The sequence below is a fragment of the Mchenga conophoros genome, linkage group LG14 (genome assembly GCF_057382185.1).
Source record: "Mchenga conophoros isolate Kocher_MC1m ecotype Shallow Benthic linkage group LG14, M_conophoros_male_GT1.1, whole genome shotgun sequence".
NCBI lineage: Eukaryota > Metazoa > Chordata > Actinopteri > Cichliformes > Cichlidae > Mchenga > Mchenga conophoros.
The window spans coordinates 36,183,895-36,208,144 of record NC_140539.1 but is presented as its reverse complement, the minus strand read 5'-3'; the positions used below and the strand labels follow the sequence as shown (position 1 = coordinate 36,208,144).

At 42.5% G+C, this 24,250-nt stretch overlaps 1 protein-coding gene and 1 pseudogene across 2 annotated transcripts; one reads left to right on the top strand and one right to left on the bottom strand.

The window, feature by feature from the left end:
- Positions 1 to 1,119: 1,119 nt before the first annotated feature.
- Positions 1,120 to 15,796, top strand: LOC146560275 (rhomboid-related protein 4-like; annotated as a pseudogene). The gene is made up of 7 exons (XR_014888228.1): positions 1,120 to 1,269; positions 2,796 to 3,108; positions 6,866 to 6,998; positions 7,142 to 7,230; positions 7,453 to 7,509; positions 13,762 to 13,905; positions 14,034 to 15,796. The product of XR_014888228.1 is annotated as a rhomboid-related protein 4-like (transcript).
- A 75-nt stretch (positions 15,797 to 15,871) lies between these two features.
- LOC146560274 (queuine/queuosine transporter SLC35F2-like) lies at positions 15,872 to 23,461 on the bottom strand. Its single transcript, XM_085244249.1, has 8 exons — positions 23,294 to 23,461; positions 21,552 to 21,727; positions 20,936 to 21,063; positions 20,246 to 20,405; positions 19,075 to 19,231; positions 18,939 to 18,991; positions 17,984 to 18,138; positions 15,872 to 16,176 (listed from the first exon to the last, which is right to left on the bottom strand). Exons 1-8 carry the CDS (start codon positions 23,356 to 23,358, stop codon positions 15,928 to 15,930), a joined length of 1,143 nt encoding a protein of 380 aa, XP_085100375.1. The 5' UTR covers positions 23,359 to 23,461; the 3' UTR covers positions 15,872 to 15,927.
- Positions 23,462 to 24,250: the final 789 nt, after the last annotated feature.

The following is a 24,250-nucleotide window of genomic DNA, read 5'->3' as shown; positions in this document are numbered from 1 at the left end:
TAATGAAATAAAGTGACTCATCTGTGAAAAAGAAACATTAACATTTCAACATTTAGGGAGCTAAAGGAGTGCAGATAAATGCTCAAGAGAATGTGTATTTGAGCGTCTTTCAGCACACAGTTATTATAATGTTATATCTGATTATCAAACTCTAAACATGTCCATTTGCTCACTTAGGTTTGACAGTCTCACTCTGTTTGTTCTTGCACATCCACCTAAGGGTGCAGGGAGATCTTTGAGGCTGTGCGGCGCATGACCAGTGGAGAGCTCTGCCTGCAGCACTGAGCTCTTTTAGAAGTTAGTTAAAGACTTAAATACTAATGTTATGGCGTGTATCATCCCCCAACTGAACCAACCCCACTCTGCACGTGCGTGGGCGCGTGCTTTTCCCCCAAATCATGACTATGCTCACTCATTGTTTAATGTTTAATTGCAATTAATTTTGTCAAACGCCAAAAGATGTTACTAGCATGTTTTTAATTTTTTTTAAAATTGTCGATCTAAATATGTCTCAGTGACAATAACAGCAAAAGAGTGGACATCTGTTAGGAGCATCTGTAATGGGATAAATTGTGTTTTTTCATCATTCAGACTGTGATGTGATTACATGAAATGGTCCCTTCAGTATTGCTGCTGTGAGAAAGAAGTTTTGACACATACTAGTTTTTAATAAAAGGTTTGAAACAAAAACTGTAATATTCTCTTTTGGCTGGATGGTTTTTGTTTGTTTGTGTTTATAAGTGTAAATTATATAGTCGGTGGTAATACAATCAATTTTACTTTTCATTGTCCATGTTTGTTTGATAGTCACATCTTCCGACAGAGTAGCGCTGTCGACAAAGTAAAACAATCCCGTGAAACTTTATTTTTCTGCTGTATAGTTTTGTTACTAACCACGCAGTGGTTAGTGCCACACAGTAAGGTTGAATCCACCGGCCTGCCGGTGCTGTCTGTGTAATCTCTGGCCTGTGTGGGTTCTCTCTGGGTACTCGGGCTTCCTCCCACAGTCCAAAGACATGCATGCATAGGTCTGGTTAATTGGTGAGTCTAAATTGGCCTGAACTGTGAATTGTTGTCTGTCTTTATCTGTCATGTCAACAGTTCCTTTAAACCTCAGCTTTCAGCATGCAGAGGGGTTTCCAGGCAGGCCTCCTGCTCCTGCTTGTCCAGCTGTTCCAGGAGGGTCCGGGAAACATCCCAGCCATCACCCTGGCTGTCCTGGGATTCAATGTGTACCTGTACGTGTTTCCTCCTGCTCCACCACTGAAGGTAACTCCCCACTGTAACATTATATTATATTATATAGATTTATGTCTATTTATGTCTGTCTCCACGTTGGGTGAGTGCTGAGTATTTGCATATGTGTGCATTGGAGGGGTGGGGGGGTCGTATCTGTGTGTGCCTGATTGTTTGTGTCTATATGTCAGGTCAGGTATCAGACGCCACCTCTCTAGGGACATCTCAGGCCCTCCAATGTATGGAGGGCTACACCCCCCCCCCCCCCCCCCCCCCGCACCACCACCATCACTTCCCCTGCCAGTGGGTGGCAGACGCCCTCAGACATCATCGAATGGCCGTAGCAATGGGCCAGACACCCCATACTCCCGTATCACCTCCCACAGGACACCCTGAGGGACACGGTTGAATGCCTTCTCCAAGTCCACAAAACACATGTAGACTGGTTGGGCAAACTCCCATGCACCCTCAAGTATCCTTGAGAGCATAAAGAGCTGGTCCAGTGTTCCACGACCAGGACGAAAACCGCATTGTTCCTCCTGTATCTGAGGTTTGACTGGCGGACAAACTCTCCTTTCCAGCACCCTGGCATAGACTTACTGAGAATTTGAGGTGTTTATTTACACACATCTCTCTAAAGGTCTCAGCCACAGCCTTTTATTTAGGATGAGGTCTAGACTTTGACTGGTTTATTGCAGCACCTTGATTCTTTTCTTTTGTTGCTTTGTTGTGTTGGGATCATTGTCCCGTTGCATGACCCAAAGCTTTAGACGTCTGACAGATGGTCTCACATATGACCCTAGAATACTTTAGTGTACAGAAAAGTTCATGGTCTCTAGTCAATGACTGTAAGGTGCCTGGGTCCTGTGGCTAAAACACAAGTCCAACTCTCACTTGCTGATGATCAGTTAACCAATGACATTTGATAGCAGCACCTCTCTGCTACTTAAAGTGTACCTGTTGGGACAGAAATTAACCTGTCGTTTTATAATTAGTTCATGAACAAAACGTTGAGTGCAGCGATTGCATCTTAGACTGACTTTCTTCAGAATCAGAAGTTGTTTTTATTAGTAATAAGCAGGAGAACCAGAAAATGGCAGGCATTCGGATGACAGGCAAAAATATATAATTAAGTCATAAAAATTGAAGATTATCTTCCCGGTTGAAGAGAATCATGTCTTTAATGATGAAACAACGAGTCTGAACAAAAAATGGAAAAACCCTGAGGTGAGCCTTTAAACAGAGAGACAGGCGAGAATTTTGTTGAATAATTTAGCAACAGAAAGAGGAAACTGGATTTAAAAAAAACAAACAGCCCACATGGCGGTGCTTCTGTGACAGCCAACACCTGCATGGCTGCAAACAGAACTGACAAACTGGTTTTTGTTCATGGTTTTTCTGCTGACGAATATAATAAAAGGTGTGCAGGAGCATTCTTCATACTGAACCATCAGCTGAAGCATCCTGCCTTCAAAGTCGCCTGTCAATGATTTTGGATTCACATTATTGATGTATTAAAAAGAATCAAAAGCATACGACTGTTTTTACTTTGTGTCCAGGCTTGCATGAGCCTTGATCAGGTGTACCGAAATAAAGAGTGGCGACGCCTCTTCCTGTCCCCCCTGCATCACATCGATGATTGGCACCTTTACTTCAACATGGCGTCCTTCCTGTGGAAAGGCATCAGGCTGGAGCGACGTCTGGGTGGACCTTGGTTCCTGTACCTGCTGTCAGTCTTCTTTCTGCTCACTGGATTGGTGTACCTGCTGCTGCAGGCGCTGATGATTAAGCTCATGGAGGGCACGGATTCTTCTGATCCATTATTGGAATATGTGCAGGCTTTCAGCAGAGAGTGTGCTGTCGGCTTCTCAGGTACAAACTCCCAGCAGTAGTAGTGATTCAAAGGAAGAAAATCTAGATGTATGTATAACAAGATATGATAAAAAAGTACTTTAAGTAACTGTTAAATAAAAAAGCGAAGGAGTGATCCATCAGCACCAAAATTATCAGCATAAATTTTTTTAGACGTGATTAAATATTAACTTTTGAAGTATAATGTAAAATTTTGGTAGTTGAATGTGTTGATCTGTGGAACCAGCATCCCAATACAGGAAGTCTGGATTGGCTCTCTGTTCAAATAGACCAGTCACTGATCCTATGGGTTGTACCCGGTAGGCAGTGCAGAGCTTGGATGCAGATGGGTGAGGGCACTAAATTCTGACTGCCCCTGTCCTCCAGATGTCCACCCTGCCCTGCAGACCCGGGTAACCTTGCAGGCCCACTTTCAGGCCACCAACCACACCTGTTGGGGCAGCTCCCCTCTAGATCAGTGCTCTTGGAATATGACTGGGTTTAGTTTAGTGACCTTGTCCACAATAACATTTAAGTGGATACTGGTGAAACGTGAATAAACTCAAACACTAACAGAAACCAACTAAGACCAAGGATCCTAATGACCTCATACAAGTTAAAGATACAAAAACACAGATGAATAAAAGACAGCTAAAATACTTAAGAACAAAATGAATCAACTAGAAAAAAAAACTAGAAACAAAAACAAAACGTAAATCTAAAAACAATAAAATATACAAAGGAGAAAAAAGGCCAAAGCCAAAAGAAAAACATTTTTTTTAAAAACTATAAGAAACTCATAGTACAGAAATAATAATATACTACAATCCACTCAATAAGAATTCTAAACCGTGTCGGGAGTATCGGAGCAGTTGAGACACATTTTTTCTAAACACCGGGTGTCTCTAGCTTTTAAACCCCAAAACATGCGCCAAAACTGGTCCACCCCAAGGATCGGCTCCCCCGACACGAACAGAGTAACACAGTGTACGCTGTTAAGTGCCAGGAGGATTGCCAGGATTTATACATCGGGGAAACCAAACAACCTCTGGCAAAGCGGATGGCACAACACAGAAGAGCTACCTCGTCAGGACTCTGCAGTATATTCACACCTACAGGCCAGTGGACACTCTTTCAATGATGAGGATGTACACATCCTGGACAGGGAGGAACGCTGGTTTGAGGGCGGAGTCAAGGAGGACATTTACGTGAAAAGGGAAAGACCATCTCTGAATCGAGGAGGGGGCCTAAGGGTTCATCTGTCACCATCTTACAATGCTGTGATTGCAGCCATTCCCCAACTCTCTGTGAATGGTACTCATGAACATTGATCAGTGGTTGTTGATCAATGACCATGAGAATTTGCATAATTAAGATTAAGGAACTGACCTCCCTGCTCATTGTTCCTTCAGTGGGCTGGTTTCAGTCATTATGCAAATGTGCTGTTTATAAGATTGAAACCTGCAGTCAGCTGAGTCTGAAGACGTCACCTGGATGAGTGACGAAACGTTTCTCCCACAAAACGCTACGTCCAGATGAACACAATCAACTTTTGGAGATTTTCTTTCCTGGATGATTGAGAATGCATCAAGACGTAAAGAACCAGAACTAAACATGTCTGTGAAGGTTCTCAGTCATCCAGGTCATTGTAGTCTGTTAGACCTCTGCCTTACTACAACATACTTCAAATACAACGAAGGCTTCTACAGACAAAAACATGGCTGTGCCATGGGCTCCCCCGTTGTAGCCAACCTTTACATGGAGGAAGTGGAAAGGAAGGCTCTTGGCTCTTTCAAAGGAAGAGTACCCAGCCACTGGTACAGATATTCAATTCAATTCAATTCAATTTTATTTATATAGCGCCAAATCACAACAAAAGTCGCCTCAAGGCGCTTCATAGATACAGAGAAAAACCCAACAATCATATGACCCCCTATGAGCAAGCACTTTGGCGACAGTGGGAAGGAAAAACTCCCTTTTAACAGGAAGAAACCTCCGGCAGAACCAGGCTCAGGGAGGGGCGGGGCCATCTGCTGCGACCGGTTGGGGTGAGAGAAGGAAGACAGGATAAAGACATGCTGTGGAAGAGAGACAGAGGTTAATAACAGATATGATTCAATGCAGAGAGGTCTGTTAACACATAGTGAGTGAGAAAGGTGACTGGAAAGGAAAAACTCAATGCATCATGGGAATCCCCCGGCAGCCTACATCTATTGCAGCATAACAAAGGGAGGATTCAGGGTCACCTGGTCCAGCCCTAACTATATGCTTTAGAAAAAAGGAAAGTTTTAAGCCTAATCTTAAAAGTAGAGATAGTGTCTGTCTCCCGAATCCAAACTGGAAGCTGGTTCCACAGAAGAGGGGCCTGAAAACTGAAGGCTCTCCCTCCCATTCTACTTTTAAATACTCTAGGAACAACAAGTAGGCCTGCAGAGCGAGAGCGGAGCGCTCTAATAGGGTGATATGGTACTACAAGGTCATTAAGATAAGATGGGGCCTGATTATTTAAGACCTTGTATGTGAGGAGCAGGATTTTGAATTCAATTCTGGATTTAACAGGAAGCCAATGAAGGGAAGCCAAAACAGGAGAAATATGCTCTCTCTTTCTAGTCCCTGTCAGGACTCTTGCTGCAGCATTTTGGATTAGCTGAAGGCTTTTCAGTGAGTTTTTTGGACATCCTGATAATAATGAATTACAGTAGTCCAGCCTGGAAGTAATAAATGCATGAACTAGTTTTTCAGCGTCACTCTGAGACAGGATATTTCTAATTTTAGAGATGTTGCGCAAATGGAAGAAAGCAGTCTTACATATTTGTTTAATATGTGCGTTGAAGGACATGTCCTGGTCAAAAATGACTCCAAGGTTCCTCACCGCGTTACTGGAGGCCAAGGTAATGCCATCCAGAGTAAGAATCTGATTAGATACCATATTTCTAAGATTTTCAGGGCCGAGTACAATAACCTCAGTTTTATCTGAATTAAGAAGCAGAAAGTTAGCGGCCATCCAGGTCTTTATGTCTTTAAGACATTCCTGCAGTTTAACTAATTGGTGTGTGTTATCTGGCTTCATGGACAGATAGAGCTGGGTGTCATCTGCATAGCAGTGAAAATGTATGCTATGTCTTCTAATGATACTGCCTAAGGGAAGCATGTATAATGTAAACAGAATTGGTCCTAGCACTGAACCCTGTGGAACTCCATAATTAACCTCAGTGTGTGAAGAGGACTCTCCATTTACATGCACGAATTGGAGTCTATTAGATAGATATGATACAAACCACTGCAGCGCAGTACTTGTAATACCTACAGCATGTTCTAATCGCTCTAATAGGATATTATGATCAACAGTATCGAACGCTGCACTGAGGTCTAGCAGGACAAGCACAGAGATGAGTCCACTGAGATATGTAGACGACACCTTAATTAATTACTTAATTAACACCATTAATATTTTGTAGTTGAATGTTTAAAATCCTGCAGCCACAATAAATCCAAGTTATAAAATCAAACAAATATATAAAATAAGTAAGTAAAAAATAGTCTATATTAAGCTAAATACACTAATTTAAACATAATAACTATAATACGTTGCCAGAAGGTGAAACTTTCATCTTTTAAAATGAGAAGATTTGCTGTTTTTCTTCCTCTCAGAGAAACTGAATTCTTTTCATTCTTGGACTAAATATATATATTTTCTCCTAAATGATTAATCAACTAATCATAACGAGATATTTATAACATTTTCCTTCCTTAATTTTACAACCACATCTGTTTGCAGGGGTCTTGTTTGCTCTGAAGATCGTCAATAACCACTTCAACCCCGGTGGTGTGACGTACGTTATGAATATTCGGGTGTCCAATCAGTTTGCTAGCTGGGTGGAGCTGGTGCTCATCTATCTAATCGCTCCTGGGTGAGAGACTGCTCCAGTCCAAGATGATCACTGAGAAAACAAAATCGATTTTGAAGCGTAGATTTGAAGGCAGCATCTTTTTTTATCTAAAACTGAGCAGATATTTTATCATCATGGTCTTTTTCCCTGCTGCTCTCTTTCAGGACCTCTCTGGTTGGCCACCTGGCAGGTGTCCTGGTGGGTCAGCTCTACACTGTGGGTCCACTGAAGACCATCATGGAGGCATGTGCAGGTCTGAATGCTGCTTTTTCAGTTTGTGTAGCGAATGAATTCTTCATTCTGCAAACAAATAAAACAAAATGATAAAATTGTGTTTTTTACACAGTCATGATCAGCAAACATCACATTAGCAGTTACAGCATGTTGTATTTGTTAACTGTGTGAGCCTGTGTGAAAGAAATCTTTAATACTTATATATGAACCTGAAAATGCTCTTTTCTCTCTCTCCAATCAGATATGATATCTTCAGATGGAGTTACTTCACGCCAGCGTTCATACTACAGCTTTTCAGGTACAACAGCAATGTTATAGAAAACATAAAGGATCCACTGTTTTATAGAATATGAAATAATCCAGTGAGAAAGACTGTTTGTTCAGTTTTCTGGTACAGCTTTTAAAACCTGGGTGCCCACTTTCTGAAAGACGAACCACTTTAGGATCCATGATGAGGTTGCCTCAATTTATCTTCAACACTTTATTATTGGAGATAAATTATCTGAATTTCAGGAGTGGGACCATGCCTCCAAACACACCCCTTCCAGGTCTTAAATATATATGACAAGCTGTTCGCTCTTGTTTTCGTACCCAACCTCCCCCTTTTTCAGTTCTTTCACTTCTTCACTTCTCATTAGTACACAAGGATCTGACGGGCCCTGGAGCCACCGCATGTGCCCATGAAGGCCTTCCACAAATCGCAGCTCAATTCTTGATCAAGCCATTCACCTTTATCTACCTAAAAACGCTGCCAAACCTAAGATTAGTGAATGTGCACCTTGCAGTCTTGGACCCTTTTTGCCTTCACAGCAGTCTGAAGAATTAAGGTCACATATTTATTGACTTATTTATTGATTGATTTCTCCTGTTTTGGCTTCCCTTCATTGGCTTCCTGTTAAATCCAGAATTGAATTCAAAATCCTGCTCCTCACATACAAGGTCTTAAATAATCAGGCCCCATCTTATCTTAATGACCTTGTAGTACCATATCACCCTATTAGAGCACTTCGCTCTCGCTCTGCAGGCCTACTTGTTGTTCCTAGAGTATTTAAAAGTAGAATGGGAGGCAGAGCCTTCAGTTTTCAGGCCCCTCTTCTGTGGAACCAGCTTCCAGTTTGGATTCAGGAGACAGACACTATCTCTACTTTCAAGATTAGGCTTAAAACTTTCCTTTTTGCTAAAGCATATAAGATAAGATAAGATAGAACTTTATTAATCCCTCGGGTGGGTTCCTCTGGGAAATTCGATTTCCAAAAAAGCACAGCACCGACAGAAGTTACAGAGTTACAGAATATTATATATATACACACACACACACACACACACACACACACACACATATATAAATACAGAGACAAATATAAATAAAATATACAAAGGGGATAAATAGAATAAATAGGAATAAAAAATAAAAAATACAAGTGAATTGCACATTTCAAGTATTGAGTCTATTGCACTGTTGACTATTTACAAAAGTATTGCACAAAAGGTATTGCACAGTGAGGTGAAGAGGCACTACAGCTTAGTTGTTCCCCCCTCCTTTGTCCTCCTGTTTCCCCTCCCTCTCCCCTCCAGAGAGGAGTTAAACAGTCTGATGGCGTGTGGGACAAAGGAGTTTTTAAGTCTGTTAGTTCTTGTCTTTGGGAGAAGCAACCTGTCACTGAACAGACTCTGATTGTTTATGGCCGTGTGCAGAGGATGCCTAGCATTGTCCATAATTGTCACGGCGGGGTGCGCCGGTGTGTGTGTGGAAACAGGACCCAAAAGCAGATGACGATGAGGAGTAGTAAGGTTTTAACAGAAGGTGAAGCTTTATTGCGATGCCGGCAGGAAATAAACCAAGAGACCAAAACAAACAGGCAAAACACTAAGAAACAAAACACTAAGCTGGCAAAAACACTAAGAAACAAAAAACACTAAACTGGCAAGACACTAAGAAACAAAACACTAAAGGTACTAAGACCAAAAAACTATAACTATGACTGAGGTGAGCTTAAACAGACGAACCGACAATGGCATGGAGAAAACAAAAGGCTTAAATACAGACATGAGGTGATCAGGGGAAGTGGCGACACATGGGGGAAAACAGCTGACAGACATAAACCTAATGACAGGACCAGGAGAGGAAAGCTAAATACAATAAACAAAGAACACATGACATTGCCAGAATAAAAACAGGAAATACTAAAACATGACAACACAACTTAACAGACCTAATACGTGATGAATAATTACAAAACCCCAAAACATAGAAAACCAAGAACAATAACTGCCTAAACTAAAGGAAAATAGGAAATAACACAAAACTGATCACATAACAAAATGAGACAAATACAAAGAAAACTCAGAGTGCTGGGTCGGAGACCCAGCCTGTGACAGAGCCCCCCCCTCAAGGGCGGATTCCAGACGCCCGAAAACACCCAGAAAACAAAACCACAACAACCCACCAAGGGCGGGCGGCGGGGGCCCAGGACGGAGGGCCAGAAACAAGGCCACAAAAAACAAAGAAACGAAAACACACAGAGCAAACACAACAATGGCACAAAAAGTCCGAGACCCGACTTCAGGAGGGCGACCATGAACCCGGCAGAACAGGAGCGAATGGCGAAGCGGTTCAGGTGGCCGCCCCGGAGGCCGACAACAAAACAAAAGACAGTTCAAAAGTTCAGGAGGCCGACCAGGAGGCCAACGGTCCAGCAGTCCAAAATCCACGAGCTCAGGGGGCCGACCCGGAGGCCAACGGTCCAAGAGCCCAGAAAACAGTTCAGGAGGCCGGCCAGGTAGAAGGCACCGGTGGCGACGGAGCAGATCAGGAGGCCGACCGGGCGGGAGGCAGCGACGGCGACCGAGCAGGTCAGGAGGCCGGCCGGGCGGGAGGCACTGGTGGCGTAGCAGTTCAGGGGGCCGTCCATGACGGCGGCGTAGTTCAGAGGGCTGTCCATGACAGCAACGACGTCCAGTCATCGGCCGGACAGAACGTGCAGGACGAGCAGGCCGGACAGGATGTGCAGACCGGACAGGATGTGCAGGCCGGACCGGACGTGCAGGACGAGCAGGCCGGACAGGACGTGCAGGACGAGCAGGACGAGCAGGACGAGCAGGCCGGACGGGAAGTGCAGGAGCAGACGAAGCTGAACACTCGGAGGCCGGACCAGGCGGAGCTGCAGAGGCTGAGGCCGGACCAGGCGGAGCTGCAGAGGCTGAGGCCGCACCAGGCGGAGCTGCAGAGGCTGAGGCCGCACCAGGCGGAGCTGAAGACACGGAGGCCGCACCAGGCGGAGCTGAAGACACGGAGGCCGCACCAGGCGGAGCTGAAGACACGGAGGCCGCAGCAGACGAAGCACAGGCCGGAGGCCGCAGCAGACGAAGCACAGGCCGGAGGCCGCAGCAGACGAAGCACAGGCCGGAGGCCGCAGCAGACGAAGCACAGGCCGGAGCCGCAGCAGACGAAGCACAGGCCGGAGCCGCAGCAGACGAAGCACAGGCTGGAACTGGACCAGGCGAAGCAGAAGCACAGGCTGAAGCTGGACCAGGCGAAGCAGAAGCACAGGCTGAAGCTGGAACAGGCGTAGCAGAAGCAGAAGGTGGCTGGACGAGCTCCTCGGGCCCGCCAGCAGACGTGGCATGAGGCTGGAGGGGTTCTCCTGAACCCCCAGCAGACGTGGCATGAGGCTGGACGGGCACCTCGGGCCCTCCAGCAGACGAAACTTGAAGCCAGCTGGGTTCAACTGAACCTCCAGCAGACGAAGCACGAAGCTGGCTGGATTCTTCTGAAACTCCAGCAGACGAAGCACGTAGCTGGCTGGATTCTCCTGAACCTCCAGCAAACGAAGCATGAAGCTGGCTGGAGTCTTCTGAACCTCCAGCAGACGAAGCATGAAGCTGGCTGGGTTCTTCTGAAACTCCAGCAGACGAAGCATGTAGCTGGCTGGATTCTCCTGAACCTCCAGCAAACGAAGCATGAAGCTGGCTGGAGTCTTCTGAACCTCCAGCAGACGAAGCATGAAGCTGGCTGGGTTCTCCTGAACCTCCAGCAGACGAAACATGAGGCTGGCTGGGTTCTCCTGAACCTCCAGCAGACGAAACATGAAGCTGGCTGGGTTCTCCTGAACCTCCAGCAAACGAAACATGAGGCCGGACGGGCTCCCCGGGCCCTCCGACTGACACTGAAATTGGCTGCACCAGCTGTACCTCCGTCTCCAAACCGGCCTGGATAGCAGTCCCACAGCAGCTTAGCTGAGCCTGATGGCTAGCTTTTCCAGGGCAAACAGTCTCTGTATAGCCGGGCTCATTAACCGGAAAAGTAGTGTCAGTTTCCATAACCTCCGGAGAAAAAACATGAGGTGCCAAGATATAGTCACTCACTTGTGTTTGTGTAATGGAGCGTCGGCGGCGCGCGCGCCGCTTTTTCTTAGGAGTGGAAGACGGCGGTGAAATAGGTGGAAGTCCCTGGTAACTCCGAGGTCCCCCGAGAGCCAGTCGAGTTCCCCGGAAAGAGTGCTCGTGCTCCGGAATGAGCCACGGCTTCCACCGGAGCTCCTCCTCCAAGAGCGCAGAATATAGACTGGCGCTCGTCGTCGTCCAAGTCTATGGTGTCCGGCGCTTCCTCGCGCTGAACTGTGACAGGAGTATGGCGAAACTGTGATGAGGGCGTGGAAACTGGTGAGCTGAGAGGTGGTGACGCTGCGGCGAATCTCAGCGAACCGACACGAACACACTCAGGTTCCGGAGGCAGCAATGGAGATGACTGATTGTGGGGTTGTTGTGACTGGTGGGTGCTGGAAGCCTTTTCCTGACTCGACAATCCCTGGGCCTGCAGCATCTCCTTTATCTTTGTAAAGGCATCAAGTATGGCAGGTGAGTCCGGGAGCTGGAGAAGGCGGGGATCCCTCTCCATGATAGCTTCAGCAACGCTAATCATTACCTGCTTGCTCTTTAAATCGGGCGCTGTAAAGATGCGGTCGAGGATCACTTGGATCCGAGCAGTCTCCTCCAGACACTCGGTGAGAGCAGCATCCGCTGGGTCCATACTGGTCGGTTCGTTCTGTCACGGCGGGGTGCGCCGGTGTGTGTGTGGAAACAGGACCCAAAAGCAGATGACGATGAGGAGTAGTAAGGTTTTAACAGAAGGTGAAGCTTTATTGCGATGCCGGCAGGAAATAAACCAAGAGACCAAAACAAACAGGCAAAACACTAAGAAACAAAACACTAAGCTGGCAAAAACACTAAGAAACAAAAAACACTAAACTGGCAAGACACTAAGAAACAAAACACTAAAGGTACTAAGACCAAAAAACTATAACTATGACTGAGGTGAGCTTAAACAGACGAAAACTATAACCATGACTGCGGTGATGTAAACAGACGAACCGACAATGGCATGGAGAAAACAAAAGGCTTAAATACAGACATGAGGTGATCAGGGGAAGTGGCGACACATGGGGGAAAACAGCTGACAGACATAAACCTAATGACAGGACCAGGAGAGGAAAGCTAAATACAATAAACAAAGAACACATGACATTGCCAGAATAAAACAGGAAATACTAAAACATGACAACACAACTTAACAGACCTAATACGTGATGAATAATTACAAAACCCCAAAACATAGAAAACCAAGAACAATAACTGCCTAAACTAAAGGAAAATAGGAAATAACACAAAACTGATCACATAACAAAATGAGACAAATACAAAGAAAACTCAGAGTGCTGGGTCGGAGACCCAGCCTGTGACAATAATGTCCATCAGTTTCTTTAATGTCCTTTTCTCTGCCACTGTCACCAGAGTGTCCAGCTTCATGCCGACCACAGAGCTAGCCCTCCTGATCAGTTTCTCCAGCCTGGAGAAATATAGTTATATGGATATAGTTAGGGCTGGACCAGGTGACCCTGAATCCTCCCTTAGTTATGCTGCAATAGACGTAGGCTGCCGGGGATTCCCATGATGCATTGAGTTTTTCCTTTCCAGTCACCTTTCTCACTCACTATGTGTTAACAGACCTCTCTGCATTGAATCATATCTGTTATTAATCTCTGTCTCTCTTCCACAGCATGTCTTTTATCCTGTCTTCCTTCTCTCACCCCAACCAGTCGCAGCAGATGGCCGCCCCTCCCTGAGCCTGGTTCTGCTGGAGGTTTCTTCCTGTTAAAAGGGAGTTTTTCCTTCCCACTGTTGCCAAAGTGCTGCTCATAGGGGGTCATATGATTGTTGGGTTTTTCTCTGTATCTATGAAGCGCCTTGAGGCGACTTGTGTTGTGATTTGGCGCTATATAAATAAAATTGAATTTAATTGAATAAACATCAGTGATGTGACTCTCATGTTGTAGATCTGGTGACTGTGGAGGCCATTCGAGTAAAACTCGCAGTTATGTTCAGGAGACCAGTTTGAGATGATTTGAGTGGATAGAGTTTATAGACACTCAGTACTTTTATTTTTATTAATTTTCTGTGTTGTAACCTTTTCATTTTTACCCAACGTTGCAAGATTTAAAAATTAAACTCAAGTTAGAAACTTTAATATTTTAGTGCACATGTGTGCCCGCAGGCTACAGCGGGACCAGACGAGAATACTTTGAAGAGCCTCGACCTGCGGAGGATCACACGTCTGATTATTCTGAGAGCTACATCTCAGGACTGACGGAGGAGGAGCAGATAGAGCTGGCCATCAGAAACAGTCTGAAACATCGAGGCAAGAGGCAGAAGTGACAGTCTTCTTTCACTGCTAAAATTAATACTTAATTTTATAAAATAAATTAGATACATTTGAGCCAAATTATATTTAAAAATTAAACATTTAGCTACAACTTAATTTTTCAGGACAAACCAGGCGAAGAGAAACCGAACATCACCCAGGAGACTCTTGAGGATCTCAGGAGGAGGCGGCTGAGGAGGTTTGAGCAGGAAGTTACCAACCAGAGAAGAAGATTGTAATGACGGATTTTTATTTTCCATTTTTGTTTTTTTTCTCATTTTCACTGGTTTAACTGGGAAGATGCCTCCCATCACTCTCCCTTGTTGCTGCGGGTCACATAAGAGGATTGAATCCAGTCTGATGTCTCATGAAGGTGCGGCCTGCAGCGGTCTTCGAACAAAGACTCCCTCCTAGTTTGGACTTCTTGTATTACTTGGTGACTTTGTTTTCTATTGCATGTCACCTTTGCTTTTACTTCCTGTCTTTATTTTCCTGCTGTCTGGTTTTCTGCCAGCATATCGGTTTTATCTGTGGTTAATTGTTTCCACTTGTGTCTCGTTATTCAGTCTCTTCTGTGTATATTTAGTGTTTTTGCTCCTTGTGTGCCACTGGCTTTTCCCTTTTTGAATTTCACTGTGGGTTTTGCCATTGGTGGTTTTTCATTACTCTGCCAGCTGCTGCAGCTTAGACCTGGATCCTCTCCACCATGTTTAGGCTACTCAGCGTCATTCATGTAGACCTGCACATCTGAACCCAGTGAGCACAGACCTGGTTCACCATCACTTTAATATGTGCCTCAAATTCTGTGTATGTGGAACGCTCCTTTGTTGCCTTCGGTAAGCCATTCCAACATTTAACTCCTGTATTGACTAAATGTTGTGCACCTACAGACTGCCCCACACTCCCCTCTAGCGGTGGCCCTTGTGCAACTTCACAATCTGACTTTTGATTAATAAATTCCTTTAAAGGATGTGGAGCAAGTCTATGTAGATCCTTATAAATAAAACAGGCATACTTTTTTTTTTTTTTAAATTATGAAAACTCAGAAACATGTTTTTCCAGAATTTTTCAGGGATAAAATAGCAATGAGTTTTAATCAAATAGTTTAAGTTTTTTTTGTAATTTCAACTATTTATAGCCACATAGTGAAACAATACTCAATATATGATAAAAGTCTTGAACTGTAGACACATCCTCTCTGCATTGATGGTCTGGAACAGTCTGATTTGCTTGAAACTCTGAAGGTTAAATTTTACAAGCCGGATAACTTTTTAGAATCATGTTTAGATGTTAAAGTCGGGTCCAAAGTGAGCACAGCATATTTATACTAATTTACAGCATCAAGCTCCTCCCCTTGAATCCTTGACTCCTCTCCTTGCCTCCTCTGATTTTGTATTAGTCCCTCCCACCAGAGATGAGGAGGAGAGGGGAAACATCCATCCAAAGGTGTCCTTTCTTAAACCGATCTCAGTAAAATTTGACATTTGATACACTTCATCATAGTTTTGTTAACGGGTTTACGATCTCAGGTGTGACACTGCAATGTGTCATATTTAGGAACCCTTTTAATTTAAGGATATCACACATTTTCTTGATTTACACACACAGAAATTGTGGAGGGTAGAAAATGTAATAATCTTAACTGAAACATCATCATAACAGATAAAAAGCACTCCCTGTGTGCAGGGCCTCTTTTATAAAAAAAAAAGAAGAAGACATTATCAGGAAAGACTCACCTGTGCACCTCTGATTATCACTCCTCCTGCAGCTTCACGATACATGTTAGGATTTGAGACAGCCTTCAGTATGGCTCAGTGAAACACAATGTGTTTAAAGAGGTAAATGCTGAAATTTAAATCACTCTTTTCTTTTGCATTTGCACTTTTATTTATCTTTTTTTACATGAACTTCTGTATTGTGTGTTTTTACATGTACCATATGTGTTATAAGAAGCAAAACTCAATAAATAACTGGTTAAAAATACATATACGACATGTTTGGAGACTGTAAACCAGCTGATCACATTCTAGTGCCGAGCTCTGTGCTGCCGTAGCTCTGCTCTGGCCCTGAAGTGCTCCTCTTCCTCCTGTCTTCAGTCGGCTGCAGCTCTTGAGCATCCACAGGGTTTTCAGAGCAGCCTTCCTCGCAGGTAGCAGCAGGTGAAGACGAGGGGCTGGAGTCTGTGGCAGCGGTGGGAGTCGGAACAGCGTTGAAGGCGACAAAGCCAATGAGGATGACCACCAGCGAAACAATGTAGAGGCCGGAGAACTGAGCAGGAGCAGAAAGTGAATGTTCAAATTGCATGAAAAAAAAGGAGTGCAGAAGGAAAACCAGTTCATTGGGTTCAAGTTATGAATGACATTTTACCTGAGCTGGGGTTTGGCCCAACTGCACACAGTATTCTTTTCCAATGACCAGCAGGGGGCGAGTCTGGATCCGAAACAACTTTTTATTTGACTTGGATTTCTGATCCTGAATGTGCAATATGATGTCCGTGTAAAGTCTGACACTGGACATCTGTGTTCACATTTATGAGTTTCTCTGTTTAACGTTTAATTGCAGGATTTAACTTCATGGTAAATAATAAGAACAGGTCTTTTTGGTAAATGAGACTTTAAGTCTCACCTGTATAAATAAAGGTTAAATTAAAGAAAAAACAATATGGGAGTTTAGATGTTGACACAAAGAATGTAATTATGCTTATTAATGAGAAAATGTGAGTGTTTTATTAGGAGAATACAGTGCCACCTCTCATCTGGAACTGACTCATTTAAATTCACTGGCAGGTCAAAAGAGACATTCATATTCAACACATGCACAAACTGCATACATGCATGGAGCTCTGCATGAGAACACACAGCACAGAGTTACATTTTAACTTTTATCATTATTATTCATTAACACTTCTGAGCGTGCATAACACTCAGCAGGTCATTATGACCCAAAGACGGGGTGGGAAGAGATAATCAGTGTTTATATGTGTGTGTGCTGGAAATAAGTCCTGTCATTAACTGACATTAAAGATTCTCATCTGACCCTGACTAGAAAACACATTAAAGTTCTGTTGAAAGGCAAATAAATCATTTTTGTATCTATTCAAAGTTTCACACTCTAAAGATTAAAAATCTAATGTGTGTTCAGTATTCCTGTTGTCTCTGTGTTATTAGCAATTTTGAGGACGTGCACATCCCCAGGTGTGTAACTTCACACCACTGTCAATGCAGCCTGCACAGGTATGAATGCTGGAAATGGCACTGACCACTTGCGTGTACAGTGCCCTAGACTCTTAATTGGATTCACTGCAGAAGCACAATTCAAGCATCATCTCAAAAGAGAACGTGGCAAACTAGCAACAAAGTAACAACTTGATGTTTCAGTGAGCCTTAATTGGCTGTGAGAGGAACTACAGTCGTTTCACTTTGTTTTGGCTTTATTTTTTTAGCCCCTGTTGGTTGCGTACCATTTCAGTGAAACATGTTGTTCAATCCAGAAACTACAGAAAATCTTGTGTTTTCTCATTTGAATGTTCTAAGCCTCTGTTCATACACCTACATACCTTACCCAGAGTTGACTGATTGCCGTTCATTGTGTTTTCTCAGTGTCTGTGCTGCTGACAAAGAAAGTATCCACGTCATGTGCAGTTAAGTCTTGTCAGAGCCTGTCTTCCATGGTAGGAAAAATGCATAACTTAGGGTAAAGGTAAAGATCATAATCAGTCCTCCTGTTGCATGATGCTGGTGCTGGATGTTCAGAGGGAAGACTTGAAGACTGATTAAACTGATAAAACTTCAGCTCCTGCTGATGGTGGGCTTTTTCCAATAACATAAATTGTGAAATTGTTCCCTCTAATGAGAAGGAATCACATACTGGAATACACTGGATAGATCCTGTAGTCATGACCTTGTAGGATCAACACATTGACAGACGATGTGATGCTTTTTACTAAGATTAAAATTGTTTTTTACAGTCCAACAGTGGGGAGGGTGTTAAAGTGCAGGTCAAGTTTCCTCTTGAGGCGGTTTGAAGGAAAGGACTGTCAGATATATAAAGTAAGAATAACTGAGTGTGCACTCACGTTGTAGTGGAAGAGGAAGATCCCACAGAAGAGGCCGAAGAGGTCAGCGGTGAGCAGGGAGAGGTTGACGGAGGTGGCGCTGCTTAGCTTTATCACTATAGGCATGAAGCTGTACAGAGCATACATACACAGTGCATAGGCAGCGAACAGCAGTCCTGAGAAGAGACATGACCACTGTTAGTTAATTTAAGTATTAAAGAAAACTCAAACATGAAAGAAAAAATCTCTTTATTTCTCAGGTCGACTTCTCCAACATGGTGATCAAAAGTGTCTAATAAAACCTCTAAATTAGTCATCTTTATACACTCAAAGATAAGTTTCATGAAATAATGAATATGAGGGGTGATGCTGTGGCTTTGTGATTTTTAGAAAATGTTTTTTCAAACTTTCACTGAGAAAATGTGACAAACGAGAGAAGAACTGTGTTTCTGTGAATGTGGGTTAGATTATTTCTGCCCCTTTGTCATGGTCCCTGCTGTGAACATCAGATTTTAGTTGCCTGTAATTTCATTTTCTTCTCATTTCTTTTCTTTTTTTGTTACTTTTTGCCCTCCTTGAAGAATTATTGACCTTGTGTCTCCTTTCTTGTGCTTTTATGTTTTGAATTCTTTTTTTAAGTTAGTTTTGTCGCATTAGTTGGTTGTGACACATTGGTTTTCCTACCAGCTTTGTTCTTTTCTTCTGGCTTTTATTAATAAAGTTTGTTATTTTTTTCACTGTGAAAATCTCAGTGTGCATAACCTTATGTTCTCATAGTTTAAAGCATTAGTTATTCTGACACATATTGTGTTTATTCAGGTCCCAAAGAGTATACACTTAGGAGTATTTGTGTTGACTGTACCATAGCTCCTTTAAATATTTATAGTTTCATAATGTGTTAACATGCGTAACCATCTGGAGGCTTCGGCAGTCCTGTTTTGTCTTCAAAATGTTCCTGATTCAGATCAGTACTCACCGACTTCCCAGCTCCACTGGATGGCAGGAATTTCATTATGCTCCAGGATCACCCTGAGTAAAAATAAAAACAGAAACATCAGATAAACCACAAAGTCCACTGAGTCCTAAAACTGATGCCAGTCACACACACTTACATCTGTATGGTGCTGATGATTGTGCCAAAAAGGCCGACCATGCCCAGGAACTCCACCCTGCTCAGGTTCTTCACGGTGTACTCCTGACACACGTTAGACACCGCATACAGCGAAGCACTGAGGAGCACCAGACCATCACCCAACAAGATGTTTGAGGCTGAGGAGAGAACAACAAGATCATCGCTAAGGTTCAACATCATCAGACGAACGCTAATGTTGCCTCAGTGTTGGTTTCCCTGCATGTCATGCACAGGCTGGAAAACGCTTTTATCCCAGATTAGAGACCAAAAAGTCAGCAAAAGGTTGGAAAAGTGGTAGCAATGGGATGTATTGTTGGTTTTATAACCATAGAGAAAGTTTTTTTTTATTTCTTATATGTTTTGCATTGATTTTTTCCATCGCTAAGTGTAAAACATGTATTTGGTTTATACTTTTTTGTCTATTACCTGGTTAGGTTTAGGCACTTACACTACTTGGTTTGTGTCACATGTTGGAAAACACTGTGGTTTGGATGAAAAACGCACCTTCACGACCGTATCTAAACTTTTTTCTGTAATAGAAGGTCTCAGGAGTTGAAAATATAAAACTGACACAGGTCTTTATATCTAAAAATTACCTGATATGTGAAGGATTTTTTCTTTAGTCGTTCACTTAAATCCAAAACATCACATGTGTCATAATTTAGGATTCATATAAAGGTTAAGGTCACTTCCTGTTTTATTTTGCACTTCCTGGCCTCTTTACCATGTTTTCAGTTTTACTTCTTTTGTAATTATCACCTGTTTCCAATTAGCCACCTATGACCTGTGTAGCTCTTTCTATTTTCCAGATTGTCTTTGAACTCATCATAGTCAGTTTTCCAGCTTTCCAAGTGTTCCTTGTATTTTTCCATAAACAGAATAAAAGCTTATGATGAAGTCTCGAGTGTTTTCAGTGTAACCATCTTGGTGTTGTTCTGTGTCTTGTAGAGGTGGGTGGATTGATCCAAATAGTGATAGATACCAACACTGATAGTGATATCAGATCAATACTCACGTGTTAGGATTCGTCTCTGTTCTCTAAGTTAAGTTTTTTTTTCACTGGTGTCCTGCATGGACTTGATTTATTAAACAATTTATAGTCTTCCATCAGGGATTTGATTAGTGAGTAAACTCTTTGGAGAATTCCTTACTGGAGCCCTGGTCTCGTCCAGCCAGCAGGTCGGCTCCCACCATGGCCCCCACTCCGAGCAGACAGATGCAGACGGCGACAGAGTGGATCAGCCTGTAGCGAGCCTTCAGAATCCACCAGCTCAGACCCATCAGGACCGGGATCACGAAGCAGTCCAGCAGCTGGAGGCAGAAATGATAGCTGTGCAATAACGTGTGCGATGGATCAATTAATTTGTTTTGAACTAATTTTAATGACCACTAATTCACTCTGATTTTTTCTTTTACATAATAATTAGTTAAAATGACAAAACACCTTTCAGTTTCAACCTCAAGACAACTCATTAATTTAACACAGTTTAGTGGGCTACATACTGAAGTGAACTGAACACCAATGCCAGCTGGTATTGATACGATCGATTCTTTGGATCAAACCCCACACTTCTAGTTTTTGTGGTGCCTTTTGGAGCAAATTGATGGAATTATTTGATTTGTATTATTTACCGTGTGGAACATCCAAAACGCTTCTGATCCAGCTGTGACTTTTGAGTTACAATTTACTGACATGTGTTTCCATTTTAGGAAAGATTGATAGTGATCGATTGATACGATTGAGCATATTATGTTACATTATGTACTGAAGGAGTGGTTGCACCCTTAGTAATCTTGGCACTTTCATAACACACTGAAATAAATTTTGAAAGTCTACTCACCTGTATGCTGGTGATGGTGGTGTATTGGTACGCTTTAACCACAGTGTAGTTTGCTTCCACGTCCACCAGCCCGAGCAGCAAGTACTTCCACCATCGTCTCTTCAAAATCTGTAAAAAATTGCCATCCCCTGCATTTTAAAGGGGAGCACCCCTGAACTTCAGTACTGATGTGTTTGTTTCTGCAACAAGCCTGAGGACACTCTGCCTCACTGCAAAGCAAAATATATTTGCATATTTACAAAAAAAATCCAAGACAAAATCTCACAAATTTCTGAAAAGGACAGTCCTAATCTTAGAAGAACAAATCAACAAATTTACAAAGAAATTTTTAGATTTTTAGTCAGAGAACCACCTCGCTTTACTTTTCTAGTCCGTTTGCAAAGGGCAACACAAAACAATATTTCTATCATCACAATTACTTTACACATTCTGTTAATCACAATACAACACCCAGTTTGGAAAAACCTGCCTCTGAATATCCCAGTAAAGACTGATCAAGTGTTCTGTGTATTTATGTGTAATATGGCATATAAAGATTTAATTTTACTGCCATGAAGTGTTGCTATGCATGTCATAAATTTCAGCATTAATCTCAGGTGTTCAGCACGGGTGTAACCTGTTCTGCAGAGCAGCATGGTGGTGTAGGTGACAGTCAGCAGGAGGTAGTTCAGGAAACTCTGCAGCATGGGCGTGTTCACGTGAAAGTTTGAGGCCAGGAACTGGGAGGTGATAGCTGTGCCACAGATGAGGCCCGCCAGCCCCTGACCCATAGCCAACGTCTTGGCCAGCTGCCTGAGAGAGAGATGAGCAGCGGATCTTTAACAACAGGCACAACAGGCAGCTTTGCTTTTTGAAGTCACTGTAAGCAGATTTAAGAGAAACCTCCTCCCTGCCTGGCAGATGATGCTGTTCAACATGTATATACAAAGTGTTTTTCACTTTTCTAAAGAGTTTGTGAGCAAAGCTTGCTTTACACAAGGTGTTTGGTTGATGAGGTTTCTACATGGAGTTTTCCCAGTATAACTAACACAACTCACTTTATGTTCCACATAAGAGTTTGGTATCAATCATATCTCCTGTTGTAAACTGCCACATTATTCCTTTAAAGGCAAGTTTTTTTATGTTTTATAATTTGATGTTAAAAATGTATTTGACAAAAAAATGTAAGTACAAAAAAAAATTAGTTGTAGTCAACAATTTAACCTATGACTCTTTAAAATAAAATAGTAGAAATGTAAAGATGTGTGCTGAAACACTGGAAATAAAGTTTAAAATAGATGATATTTAAATATTCATAAATGCTGCGAATAACATTTTTAGAAAAGTCTTCATTATCCAGCCTGCAGCCCACTGCAACCGTGGTGTCACAGGTCCACAAATATGGAGGCAAATGAAACACAACTTTAGCAAAAACACAAATTAAAATCAATAAATAAATTGAAAATGGCTGCTCTCTTAAGTTTTCCTACTGCAGACCATCCATGCCACATTAGGGTTTGGGTTAACTCTGACATGGCACATACACGCACAGTAAAAGACTAAATAAGTTTAGAAATGTTATTTAAAAAATAATCTGCTGTACTGAATGCTGCAGGATCTTAAAATATTTGTTTGTTTTTAAAATGTTGAGTTAAGACTTGTCATTTAGGTTTAGCATTTAGGTTTATGCCCCTCTGCAGAGGGGTACCGGCTTACAACAGTGACCTGGCTGTACACAGCAGTGGCCCAACCACAGACAATGGTTTGAAAACTGCTTGTGCATAACTAATGAAGTCGAGCTAAAGAATAACTTCTTTTTATCTTTCAGCCTCAATCTGTCATTTGCATTTAGTTTGAAAAAAAATGTTGGACTTTGGTTTATTTTGCCCTTTTGAAAATTGTTCAAGCATTGGCCCTTTGGTGAGGCTGTTGTTCACAGCTAATATTTACAGATGTCTCCTACATGAAGGCAAATCATAAAGTTGTCTGTTCAAAGCTTGACTGCAGCGATATCTGTGAAAACATTCACCTGATTTGGAATGTTTTAATTAATTTCATGTGAAATTTATATGTGAGACGCTGTAAATAAAATATCAGAATCTGTGAGATCTGCATATGTTTAGGGACTACAAGCATCCATCAGTCTATGTAAACCGAGCTGCACACCTGAAGGACTTAGTTTCTAGATAATATGATCTTAAATGGCCCCTCAAAAAACTGCTAGAAAAATGTTTACTCGGCCTCCGTGCCATTCAGCAGCTTTTTCATTTAAAAAACCCCAACTTTTGATTCACTTGAAAGTCTAAATAAAACACAAGTAACTGAACCACTTTGAATCAGACTGCTGGTCTCCCCCTCTCGCCTCCTCTGTTCACTCACCAGGTGAAAACCTGTTTGGGGTTGAATTCTCGGATCCACAGCAGGATTCTGCTCCTTTCGTTCATTTCGCTGGCGTTTCTGGACGAATCCTCGGACCGTTTAGCAACCGTGTCGTCTCACCAGTGATGGAGGAGTGAGTCCTCTCTTTAAGCTTTTAGCTCCTCCACCTTCACGGTATCAGAGCTGAATGATTAACAGCCTCAGAGGGCAAAGATTACTACTTCACTTATCTGTTTGTGTGTGTGCGCCAAAGACTAAAAGATAAGAACCGATGATGAAGGATATATATTTTTAAAGTCATCACTGGGATTCTTTTCACCACTGATGAGATGAAAAAGTCCTTTATCCTTGTTTTTTGTATGCAAATGTCCATGGTGAAGAATATAGTTTAATCATGACATAGATTGTTACTTAAATCTAAGTTAATATTTCCCCACTTTAGACAATTGTGATTTACTGCTTTTAATATTAAGATAGAATTTTAAAAACGTATAAAACTGAAATTATTAAACACATTTAAAAATATATATATTAACCACGACATCTTAACCTCTATGGTTAAAAGTCTTGGGGCACTTTTCAGTCAAATAAGGTTTGGGAACATAACATGATTATTTTATTTGTAAAATTTGACAGAGATATCCTGAAGTGCATGTGCAGGTTTAACACCTGCAATCCAGAACAGGCAGATAGCCCATGGCAAAACAAGCCTTCAGGGATATTTGGATAGTCTGTAGCCTTTTTACCCAAATACTCTCTCCATTGAACAGATTTCTGTGTGGATGAACAGTTGGTAGCTTTCAAGGGCAGGTGCAGTTTCAGCAACACATCCCTGCTAAACCGGCCAAGTGTGGCATAAAGATCTGTTGTAAATGTGATGCCAAAACTCCCTTTTTACACAAAAATGATTGAAAACTGTGAGCATGTGAATGTTTGTAATGAAAGCTGATCTCATAG